Source organism: Chinchilla lanigera, unplaced genomic scaffold (assembly GCF_000276665.1).
Source record: "Chinchilla lanigera isolate Chin_1 unplaced genomic scaffold, ChiLan1.0 scaffold00048, whole genome shotgun sequence".
Lineage (NCBI taxonomy): Eukaryota > Metazoa > Chordata > Mammalia > Rodentia > Chinchillidae > Chinchilla > Chinchilla lanigera.
The window spans coordinates 13,849,102-13,862,031 of NW_004955449.1; the positions used below are offsets into that span (position 1 = coordinate 13,849,102).

The window sequence follows — 12,930 nt, forward strand, 5'->3', positions numbered from 1 at the left end:
CCTCTCATTCCATTACATTCAATCCACTGACAAGTCTAAGCGAACCTACCTACTAAATATATATATACATATATATAAGTCTACTCCATCATTACCATTACTACCACATGCTAGCTAGCCATTTCAATGAACAAATGAATCTGTACAATAGACTTCTTATCCTAATTTGGTTAAGTGACACAACAGCATGAGAGACAGTAAATCTTCCTCAAGGATGCACAACTGGTAAATGGTGAGTACATTTCTTTGACTCAAAGGCAGTTTGCTGGGTAACAAAGTCCCTGTTAACAAATTTGTGAAGAGAGTAACATTCTTTAGTTTTTGCTGAGCCTTCAAAACTAAGGTATTTTAAAATAAGAGTCTAAAGTCAACAATCAATAAATTATAACAAATTTGTTAACCAAAATGCATACATACGTGTATCTTTGGAAACATTTTGGAAACAAAATACACAAAAGGGTAAATCTTACCAGAGTTAATTTTGGCCTGTAACCATTTTTTCATACACTCTTGGTGGACATACTGTAAACTTCCTGTGCATTTGCATGGTTCTATCAGCAAATTAGATGATGATGCAGCTGACATCTGACAAATTCTACATAAATCACCTTCTTCTTCTTCAGAGTCCTCTAAAAGGAGGCTGGAAAAGAAGGTACATTTTCCAAACATGCTGTCATAATTCATCTTAGGTTGTCATTTCCAGATCTACAACATTCCAGCCATCTTTGTCCACTTACAGAGTAGAAAAAAGTAAGTGCTTAACAAGAACAAAATAATAACAGTAAAAAGTAACCACACCATGAAAGACCACTTCACTGAGAATAAAAATTGCAGGAATTTTAAAATAAAGTAAAATAAAATTGGCTAGCCTACCATTTATCTTCATATGATTTAAGCTATTTTGTCTTTAGTAGCAGTTTAAAATCCCTACTTTTCACAATAATGGAAAACACACAAATTCTTGGCAAAATAATCCAAAAATGCTGTTTCAAAACTAAACAGATTAGTACTGGTTTAGTTTGTTTTTCTTTTTGAAGATTAACTTAACTAAAGCTTTGCCTTTGTTCATACTACTAGATAAAAATTAACCTAATTTTGAGGGAAAGAAATACCGTAATTACTATATTCCTTAGCAAACAGCTATCAGAGGAAGTTCCTATAATAAGCAAATATTAAGGCTGATACTACCAGGGTAGAGTATACTTCTTTCTGTATGGAAGGAAAATAATAGACAAAGTGGGAAAAAAGTCACACAACAAAGTCTATCCTATATAAAAAGAAAAATGGAGTACAATAGCTAAGTGCTCAATAGCTCTGAGTAAAAATTTCATTCATGACCACAGAACTGGATCTGAATCTATTTTCTTTTTAAAGTTCAAAAATCGCCAAAATGATAACTATGCTTCCCAACTAATATTATTAGGCCTTTGTGAAAACTCTCTCTCTACCCTCGAGTGTTTTGTTTCTTGTATTTTACTTGTATTACTCTAATTTTATATAAAAATTATTTTAATACTTAGAACCAGAGTAAGATGACAAAATCAATAGCCAAGTTGGGACTACTTGGTCGTTCACCTTTTTCTTTCATCTTTTCACTCCTGCCAAGTGACATTTACAAGATACAAGAGTGTAAAATATTTTTTTTGTATAAAAGTATCCTAAACACTGAACATGAACTGTTATTTTGTCCTTAAATCCTTATATGGAATATTCAGTACACATTCAGTATACTTTCAGACTTCAAAAACAATAAAAGTTGCTTTTTGAATCTTATTTTACTTAAAAAGACCTGAGGTATGAAATGTAAGTAAATGACAAACAAATCAACTTAATGAAAACTAATATACATTTACTGGGAATCTCTGATCACCTGGTTCTCATTAGCTAACCAAGGAATAGGGTAAGATTAAAATTTCTTATTTGTCTATATATCTAAAGTTGGTCAAAAATAACCTCAAGCTATCTCTTGATACAATGCATGCCTCCAGTGTCTACCTCTTTATTAATTCCCAACTATGAGACAATAACTTCATCAGGATATAAACTGTATGGAAAAAATTTCAGGTATCAATTTCATAAAAAGCCATTTTAGAAATGAATTCTTTCATTTGTTCTAATATTACAAACAAGGGAGTATTCAAATTTACCTCTCTTTTATTTTCTGCAGTCTTTCTGGATCTCTTGAAGGTGTACTTTTGGTTTTATCGTTTTTTCCATCAGATGAATTCCAACCTGATGGAATAATATCTACAGTGATCATGACATTGTCAGTCAAATTATTTCCAAGGGCTGGGGGGACTGCAAATCGGAATAAGGAAGCAGGAAAAATCCCTGTTATTCCTGTATTTCTTCCACCTTGAGTCGAATCTGATGTGGAGCCACCTGTAGAGGCACTGTTCGATGCTCCTGATGCTTGTGTTCTGTTGGCAGCAGCCCCAAGAGGATCACTCTGTGCTTCGAGGTGAACAACTTCATTTGATTCCCTTCTAAAAATAGATCTAGATGGTCCATCAGAGGTAGTTATCCTTGAAGATTCATCTCTTCCCTCTCTTCTCCTTCTAGAGAACAAAGGTGTGCATCTATTTCTAAGCGAGGAAGATAACCATGGACCTGTATTTCTACCTTCAGATTCACGGTTAAAGTTTTCTGAATCTGGCTCAGAGCTATGATTTTGGCTAGATGACAAACCCCATCTTCGTCTAAGAAATCGAAATCCCTGAGAAGCTTCAGATGCCCTATTATAGTTAACTTCAGAAGTTGCTGCATTACCCCGAGACTGTGATGTCAACATTCCTGGAGAAGTGTAAGAGTTTTCAGAACCCAATGATCTTGTATTCAAGGAATCCTGACTAGATCTTCGTGAAAAAAAAGTAGATGACATGCTAGAAGCTATACGCGACAGCAATCTTCTTGTTGTACGCCTACCTTCATTGTCAGAAGAGTCTTGAAATGATCTTTGAGATGAACCAATCCTTTCTGAATTGCTTATAGTTGGGGTTTCATCTCTACTTGAAAAATAAGAAAATCCAGGGTGTGTACTGCTTCGAAGAGATTCTGATTCTCTTGAAGAAAAACTTGTTCTTAAAGAATTTCTGGAGTCCCTATAACTTGGTAGTGTCTGATGTTCAGAAGGCAATTGGTGGTTTGTGGATGTATTCAAATGTAAAGTGCTCACTGAGTTCTCTTTTGGTCTTGCTCCCTGTGAATATGAAGAAGGAACTCTGTCTTGAACATCTATTTTTGAAAGGAAGGAAAGGTAACCAATTATATGAAATACTGAGTACTAATAAATTTGCATTTATTAACTACTTATAGCTAAAATGAAACACTAGGTTCAAATTGAATACTGCAGTCTTACAAAGAGCTTAATTATTATTATAGAAAAAAACAAAGTATATTTATTCCTGTTTGTGAAATCCAGGTAAAATATAAGGTAAAGTCAGTATTACAAATTCAAAAGAAAGAATGTTATTGAGAGCTTATAAAAACCCAGTAGCTAATGAAGAAAAGTTGAATTTACTAATTAGAAACTGACACCAGTAGAATATCTAAATGTCTAACATTGATACCAAATTATAAATAAGCCAATTAATACAATGCAAATGACTCATAATGATTAACTGCATAATCATCCCAGAGAAACTGAGTTTTGGAGATTCTTCTTACTCTGTGCTATAAGTATACAAGTTACTTTATGTAAATATTATCACTCTTGCAATTAACAGCTAAGAATTTCTCTAATATTTTGTCTTTTAAGGTAACAACAGTAGTCCTTGACCTGGTTCACCATCAGATATACCTTTCTTTTTTGTAACCCTGGCTCAGAATTTTGAGCCACAATAGGACTCTGGCATCTGCAGTTCAAAAAAATGCAGGTAAACTGGAGATTTGATTTTTCAGTGGGATGAGAAACACTACAGAGTCCTTTAAGAAGACAACTCTGATGTTCACTTTCACTTCTGCCTATTTTATTGTGAACTTTGCTTGGTATGCTTTCTCTTGAAGTTACTTGGTGTGATTACTGATTTTTAAAGTGCTTAAGTCTATGTACAGTGATAAGAAGAAACTGGCCCTTATATAACTTTAGAAGAAACTGGTCTTCTTTATACCAATTTAATGAAAATAGAGACACACTCATATTAAAGTAATTCTTAATTGTGCCTTACAAATGATCATTTCAACATTTAGTTATTTTAGAATTTACAATAGTTATTAAACTACATATGATAGCTATATATGTATTATTAATATGTGAGTATATCCTTATCTAACATGTTACTCTGTAACACACACATTTGTAACAGGAAAAATTCAAGCAAAAGATTTAAAAGGCAGGTAAAATCTGAATATCCAGTTTCAGTTTTCAAAGTAAAACAATAAAGTTACTAGAAAACACTATTCATAAGATTCATTTCATTTATTCCTGAATAATTTTAAAGAGAAAAATGTAACATTAGATAAGCTATAATTACTGTAGTTTATACATACATGATGAAGTTGTGAAATCACCACTTCTGTGACTATAATCCATAAGATTATTAATGGAGGAATCTCTTCTCCTCTCCAAATCTCTCCTCTCTCTCATTAAGTCTGTTCCAAATGAACCAAGTACCACTGATGAAGATCTGGGAACTTGACTATGCCTCCATGAAGAATCTTAAAATAAATGAAGTTTTACTTCAGAGAAATTTTTTAAGATTTCTGATGACAATAAATCTTCAGTAATACAGAGGGCTATTACTGTTATTATGGGAATCCTCAGTTACACAGTTGTAATCAGAAGCAAAATTTAGCAAAATTTAGAAGTACTCAGCACTGAACTAATCACAAAGTATTTTCCTACACAACATCAATATCAACTCACTGTCACCATCATCTGTATCATCTCATTATAATCATCTGTATCATCATCATCATCGTTATAGCTGAGGATTGACCCCAAGGCCTGGAATGTGCATCCTAAACTCACTCTTAACACTAAAATCTATACCCATATATACTTTCACCATTTCATGTCATTCTCCGTAACAGACAAGAAGATGTCACATAAAGTAAAAAGACTGTAGATCAAAAAACGCAAAACTTGTCTAAGACACAGAATTTCACAACAAGTCAGTGAAAGTTATGGTGAAAAGCTGCCAAAATCAAAATCAGAACTGTCTTGATATGGAAGCTGAATGGTACGTTACAATTGAATGTGGAAAAAAAAAAAAAAAAAGTATTTTTCTTGCTGGGGATTAAGCCCAAGATGTGTGCATGCTAAGCATATACTTCTCTACAGAGAAGAACCTTAGTGCCAGAAATATTTTTACAGCTACCATATTTGGTTCATTCTTTATATGTTATCCCATTTTGAATTAAATTTTATTACATATTTCATTTAAAAATAAAAAACTTAAGTTTCAAGCATCTTCTATTTACCTTGAAAGTTTGGTTCTTCCTTTCTGAGTCCCAGTAGTAATTCCTCTCTGACTAAAGGAAATGGCCTAATGTATTGGATGCTATGCCTTCACATAGTAGAATAGAACAAAAACACAGTGGTTTTTGTCTACAAAGTTAAGGTCAGTCTGTTAATACCCACACGCTACTTTAAATATCTTTCAGATAGGCAGGCCTTTCTCCATGGCAATTCTGCCTATCAAAATTGAGAGGAACTGCTTACATTAATTCAACATAAAATTGTACTATCATAAATTTTTCCCCCTTTATAAAAATTTTAGCCACTGGCTAAAATTTCACTTAAATATAGATGTAAGTGAGGAAGAAATTTCTCAACAAAAAAATCTCTATTTGTGCAACAAGTGCAGTATTTGTCTCTTGAGTGCAAAATACCAGGCACAGAGCATTATGGATAAACCATCTAAATCCTAGGGTAGTGGTGCCAAAAGGGAAGTTTGTTATCACTGAAAGCACTAAAAGGCTGTCACTCATTTACTTAAGTGGCTACATTCATGACTTCCTAATTCTTGCAAAGGACTCTTAGTCGGACAGCACCAACTTCACTTTTTTTAATTGAAGAGTTTCTGTGTTTTCTGAAAACAAGCATCACATAATCATAATGTTTATCATTTCCAAAAAAACTTGCTTAGGAAATGCTTTTTAACATTTTCCAGCAGGTCTGGCTTTCCTTTTAACATTTAAAAATGTATTTTCCATAAATACGTGGTACTTTTACCAACTGGATTAGTACACATACCTGCTACTTTTTCTTCTTCTCCTGTAGCAGACTTTGAACCCAGGGCCTCAAACATAGTAGGAAAGTACCACTGAGCTATATCCCCAGCCCACACCACCTATACTAATTAAAATCAAATATCCTAGTCAGTGTAGGATATTTGCAGAAAACCAAAAAGCAGTTTTGCTATATCTTAGAAAAAGGGTTCTCGTCCAAAGTGCATATGCAGTGGCTTTTAAGAAATTAAGTAGTTCTTACCTGATACTGCATTTAAACCATTTCCAACATTTCTCACAGCTGAGGTAGATGTACAGTTTGTACAAGACAGCTTAGGTCTTTTTGAATCATGATCACGTTGCTGGTTTTGCGATCTTGAGCGTGCTCCCTGAGTTATCTCTGATTCACTATACCATGCAGATTGAAATGGTGATGCAGATGCTGATGTAGACTGTGAATTAAACATTTTTTTAAAGGAATAGCAAAATGCTTGCATTCAATATGAAATCTAACCTACAATGCCCTAATAAACCTCCAAGAAACCATTTTATCCCCACAATTACCAGGTTTCTACCATGTTCTGTTTCTGTTACATTTTTGTTTACTTTTACCCACTTAACCCTTTACTATATATTGTTACTGTATTGTGCTGGACTATCAATCTAATTTAGATCAAGTCCTCTCTGTAACTCTATACAAACTTGGTTATGAAACACTGAAGAGCAAAACCTCTGTAGTAATCTTTTGTGACTAAATATTTCAATCTTCTGAGACACCTGTTTCCTGTTCTTCAAGACAGGCAACACTCAAGAAAGGCACTGACATAGAAACTGATTATCAATACCTTAAAACAAAAATGAGATTATTTTCAAATAATAAAATACTCATTCCCAGGATGGGGATGTAGCTCAGTGGAGAGTACCTGCTTAGCAAGTAGAAGTCCCTTGCTTTGATCACCAACACACATAAAAAAACAGAAACGAAACATAAAACAGAAACCTCATCACTGATCTGATTCTCAGTCTCAGAAATACAGTCAGACAACACTAATAATGAATAGCATGGTAAAAATAAGAAATCCTGGCCGGGCGTGGTGACATGTCTGTAATCCCAGCACTTGGAAGACTAAGACAGGAAGATCCTTGGCCAAGTTTAAATTCTACCTGGACTATATAATGAGTGGAAGGCCTGTCTGAACCACGAAACAAGACCCTGGTTCAAAACAAAACAAAACAAAACAAAACAAAGCAAAGCAACATAACAACAAAAAAGAAATCCTAGCATGTAAAATTTATTTACCACTAGATTCAACAAACTAAAATAAGTTAGTATCTACAAACATTACCTCATTGTTTTTTCTTTTAACATAGAAATACATGAGCATAAACAACTTGTAACATAAATGTCACTCATGTACAAACTTTTATTAATTATTTAGTTAAGGAGTTTACTCAATATAATGCATATATAGGTTTAGATAATAAAAACATTTAAATCACAATTATTGAAACTGTTCTATTATTTACTTACTTTTATATTAGTGCATGTTTGTAACACAGAAGACTGCTGTTTATTTTGGGGAACTGGTAAAATCATTTAACATATCTTCATCATTTTCAATCCATTTACCCCCCCCCCGTTACCCTTCTCTCATCTTACCCCTTCTCCATGTGTAAGAGTTGTACCTTATAGTTTCCTACTATCTCTCCTATATTACTTAGTTGTTTCTATTTTAGGCTTCTCAAATAAAAGAAACATGATATTTAACTTTTTGTGTCTGGCTTATTCACTTAGCATGACAGTCTCCAATTCCATCTATTTTCCTGCAAATGACATTTTTATTCTTCTTTAAGGCTGGGTAATATTCTATTATATATCAACATATTTTCTTTATTTACCCATCTGTTGATGGACATTCAGGCTTTTCCCAGAGCTTATTTACTGTGACTTGTACCACTATGAACAGGAATATGCATGTATTTCTGTAATATTATATCTTTAATTCTTTCAGCTGGGTCAAATGGTTATTTCTATCTTTAATTTTTTGAAGTTTCTCCATATTGACTTCCATAGTGGTTGTTACTAGTTTACATTCCCTCCAATAATGTAGGAGGATTCCTTTTTCTCAACATCCTGGCCAGTCTTGCTTCTTTTTCTGGAAGATAGCTATTCTGACTGGGGTGAGATAGAATCTCAAAATTGCTTTGATCTATATTTCCCTAATAGCTAAAGATAATGAACTTTTTTTTCCTTTTTTTTTTTTTTGGCCATTTGTACTACCTCTTTTGAGAAGTATCCAGTTTATTTTTCCATTTTTTGACTGGGTCATTTGTTTTGGGGGAGTTAATTTTTTGAGTTCTATATATATTCTAGGTATTAGTTCTCCATCATGAGTAGCCGGCAAAATATTTTCCCATTCTGTACGTTGTCACTTCACTCTCATTTCCTTTCCTATGCAGATGTAGTCCCATTTGTTGATTTTTTAATATCATTTCCCTATGCTATTGGAGTTCTACTCAGGAAGTCTCTGCCTGTACCTATGGATTCAAGTGTTTATCCTGTTCTCACCAGCAATTTCTAAGTTTAAGTCTTTGATCCACTTTGATTTTATTTTAGTGTTAAGATGAAAAGATCTAGTTTGAATCTTCTGCACGTGCATACCAAGTTTCCCTAGCAATGTTTGTTAAGGAGGCTTTTTTCTACCATATTTTTGACCCATTTGTCAGAAATCAGATGGCTATAGCGCATAGTGTGCTTACTATAGCTTCTGTTCTATTTCATTGCTCTACATGTCTCTCTTGTGCCAATATCATGTTGTTTTTGTTGGTACAGCTTTGTAGGATAACTTGAAATCCAGTAGTACGATGCTGCCAGCTTTGTTCTTTTTGCTCAGGATTGCTTTGGCTATTTGTTTTTTTTGATTCCATATGATTTTTAGTATTTTTTTTCCTGAATGAGTTCATTACTGGTGTACAGGAACACTAGTGATTTCTGTGTGCTGATTTTGCAACCTGCTCCTTTCTTCCCCCCAGTTCTAAGGATTAAGCCCAGGGCCTTCACACTGATTCACCTCCCTAACCCTTTTCATTCTTGTTTTAACCTGAGACAGAATCTCAACTAAGTCATTAAGTTGTCTAGCTGGGTTTGAACTTGCGACCTTTCTGCAAGTTTGCAATCCCTTTTCTGGGATTGTAAGTATGTACAACTATGACCAGCTTTGGCATCCTATTATTTTTACATGAATTTGTTTTCTAGCCAAGTTCTTACTTGAACACACACAAAAATTTGGTACATAATCTTTACAACATTTGGAGACAATTAAGGAATGGGATTAAACTATCTTTTAAAAAATAAAAGAAAACTCTAGCACAGATAACACAAAAAAATAATAATACAAGTGAGTATTTAACAGAAGGTATGTGGGAAATTTTACAGGAAAAAAAACCTCTGTCTGAGGGAAGCTGTGGACAAGCAAATGAAGACATTACAGACAGATAACAGGGAGAAATATAATTATAAACAACCCTGTATTTATTTCTTCTAAAACATTACTAGTTGATCTTCTATCATGTGTCCATTTCAAGAAGCACACAGTATTCATTCATGAAATCCATTAGTTCATGGTTCACACTGGAAAATAAACTTTGTACATATATGGAAAAGCACAAGATGCTATAGGAATTGGTGAGATCAAGATTACACCAATTCTTTATAGCACTCCTCAGCTTAGCATAAACATGGCCTCACAAACACTGTATACTTAATATTCCACAGAGACACAATCAATAAACTGGAGCTGATACAATAAACAACACCTAATCTATACTACCTACTTTTGCTTAGGATTGAATCTAGCACCTCATAAAGGCTACGTACACACTCTACTATCCTCAACTAGATTACTAATCACCCTCAAGTGAGCTGATAATCATGCAACATTAAAAGTACAGTATTTTTAAGAATATGGATTCCAAAAATATGTAACAACAATCTTATCCCATCATTCTGTGTACAAAGATAGAGAAGTCAGATGAATGAGTGCGCTATTTAGAAGAGAAGGACACAATTTTTGGTCCACTGAAAAATCATGCACACTGACCACTTTAGTCAGATTTATACCCAGACTGATATTTATGTTTTTAAGTACAAAATTTGACAAGTCTTTAGAAAATGTTTTATGTAAGGCCACAATCTCTTATCCATAATTCTAAAATCCATAAATTTGAAAATCAGACTATTTATTTTGCAACTATGTTTTGAATTAAGATGTTACCTGATACTCAGAATCCAGTCTAAATGAAGAGTCTCTTGAGTGGCAGTTATCATTTAAACTGCTTCCTCTACTTCCAGACATCATCCTAGCACTTAAAGAGCTAGAGGGTGGAACAGAAATTCTTCTTGGAATCCTTGAAGGTTTAGACTCCATGCTTAAGGTTCCCTGTGAAATGCAAATTTGTGTCAGTTACCTTTGGGAAAACATTCAAGCCTTTAATTCTGAATCCTCCTTAATCATTAGCTCAAATCAAGTGTTGCCATACAAGTAACTATATCCAACAAGGTAACTGTGAGACAGACTATCACCACCTCTCTTCCTAAAGGGTGAGGTCTAAGGTTAACCAAGACTTCCTACAGTCCAAAGTGCAGTAAGAAATTTTGAAAGCTGGGCATGGTCACAAGCACCTGCAATCCCAGCACTAGAGAGGCTGAGGCAGGAGGATAACTGTGAGTTTAAGGTCAGCCTGGGCTACAAAGGGAGCTTAAGGTCAGCCTGAACCTCATAGTGAGACCCTGTGTCAAAAAGACCAAAAAAAAAGACAAAAAACAAAACAAAATGAAACTCTGAGCCTAAGGCCAATGCATTTTTCTTACTCAAATATGACTCTATATAAAACTCACTCTCTTCCTATTCTCTACTGTTAAGTGTTCACCACTCGTATCTATTGTACTGTTTCCATACACTTAACACAACATGCTTTCATAAGCCTTTGTTAATATGGTCTAGAATGTCTACAGATTCTTTGTCCAACTCCTGGTCATAAATTTAAATACAAGCATCTTTTTTTTGTGTTTCTACTCTGTACATATTTTTTTTAAGACATAATACTTAACACTATAAATTTTTTAACAGCCTATTTCTCCTTCTTTCTCAGCAGCAAATTTCTCTATTCAGTATCATTTAAAGTATTTCAAAACCACTGTCTAGTATATAATAGGTACTCAAAAACTGAAAGTTAAATATAATGAAAGATAAATATCTTCTTTTATTTACCATTGATAAATTTTTTTCATTAAAACCAATACGTACTAGCTGATATGTACTGAGTATTGTATGTCACGTTTATGCGTAAGGGTCTTCGGATTATTAGTATAGTGATTCTCCAAACTAATCTTGTGATAGGATACTTTATCTCCTCTTGATAGGTAAGAAAATTGGCATTGACAATTTTAAGTAATTTACAAATGATTGTCCAGCTGTTAATGGTTACCTGAAGTGCTTTAAAGGAATGTTTATTATAATACTCAAAAGTGGTAATATTTTAAGTGAAAAGATCAATCTATGAAACTATAAGATGTATAAAACTAGAGCTATACTAGTGACATAAAAAATGAAAAAATCAATCTTAATAGAGAAAATGTTAAACTTGGTTTACATAAAATGTGGAACTGAGGGGGCTGGGGATTTAGCTCAGCGGCAAAGCGCCTGCCTGGCAAGCGCAAGGTCATGAGTTCGGTTCCCGGTACCGGAGAAAAACCAAAAAAAAAAAAAACATTAAAAAAAAAAATGTGGAACTGAGTGTTTTCTATCTTATTGGACTGCCTGATTTTTAACAATATGGAAATACAATCATACAACAGGTTCTCTAAAATTACATAACTAAGAATATCTAGCTAGTGAAGGTATAAATTGTACTGTGGAACCTGATTAATGATTAACAAAGAAAACTTATCAAAAACTTTCAGTAAAACCTGACAGGTTATTTTTAGGTATCTATTTTGCCAATTCTTATCAAAATGCATGTAAAATGACATTAAAGAATCAAAAGCTTTAATAATGGGGGGTAGACTTGAAAGGACTACATAAGGCAAGAAATTTCAGTATATATTTGTGAAACCTAAAGTAGGAGAAGTACAGTAATACAGCAAGCAGAATGAAAACTGTAAGTACCTAGAAAGAGATAGAAACTAGAAGTAAACCATTTGTCCTTAGGATCCTAAAAGGATCAAGATTTGGAAATGCAAGGTACTAAAAAAGGACATTAGGCTGTAAAATGGTTCAACGACTGAGGAAAAACAGTATAGAATTATCATATGATCCAGCAATTCCACTTCTGAGTACATACCTAAAAGAATAGGATCTGCGTATATACCCTAAAGAAGACTAGTGCGTTAAGGAGAGACTCATGTACCCATTTTCACAGCAGTATTATTTATAATCAAATCCAAGTTTCTGACAATAGATGGAGCAAAATGTGGCCCTCAACCTTAAGAAGGAAGAGCTCTGCCATATGCCACAATATAGATCAACCCTGAAAACATTATGCTGAGTGAAATAGTGACAAAAAGACACAAATTGCACAATTCCACTTATGTGAGATTTATAGTCATCAGAATCAGAGACATAAAGTAAAATGGTGGTTGCCAGGGGCTAGTAGGGAGTTACTATTGGGGCTGGGGATTTAGCTCAGTGGCAAAAAGCGCCTGCCTGGCAAGCGCAAGGTCGTGAGTTCGGTTCCCGGTACCGGAGAAAAACCAAAAAA

General features: G+C 34.0%; 1 protein-coding gene across 6 annotated transcripts in view; it reads right to left on the bottom strand.

Moving 5' to 3' along the window:
• Window positions 1-12,930, bottom strand: part of March7 (membrane-associated ring finger (C3HC4) 7, E3 ubiquitin protein ligase) — a 41,304-nt gene that overhangs the window by 14,541 nt on the left and 13,833 nt on the right. For all 6 annotated transcript variants that reach the window (XR_001235807.1, XR_001235806.1, XM_013518697.1 and 3 more), the window contains 5 exons: window positions 10,446-10,610; window positions 6,434-6,623; window positions 4,489-4,656; window positions 2,148-3,234; window positions 471-640 (listed from right to left, as the gene is read on the bottom strand). Coding sequence is in view for 4 of the 6 variants with exons in the window: in XM_013518697.1 (XP_013374151.1) it covers window positions 471-640; window positions 2,148-3,234; window positions 4,489-4,656; window positions 6,434-6,623; window positions 10,446-10,610 (1,780 nt within the window). In the remaining 2 variants the exon portion in view is untranslated. The remainder of the gene's footprint in view (window positions 1-470; window positions 641-2,147; window positions 3,235-4,488; window positions 4,657-6,433; window positions 6,624-10,445; window positions 10,611-12,930) is intronic.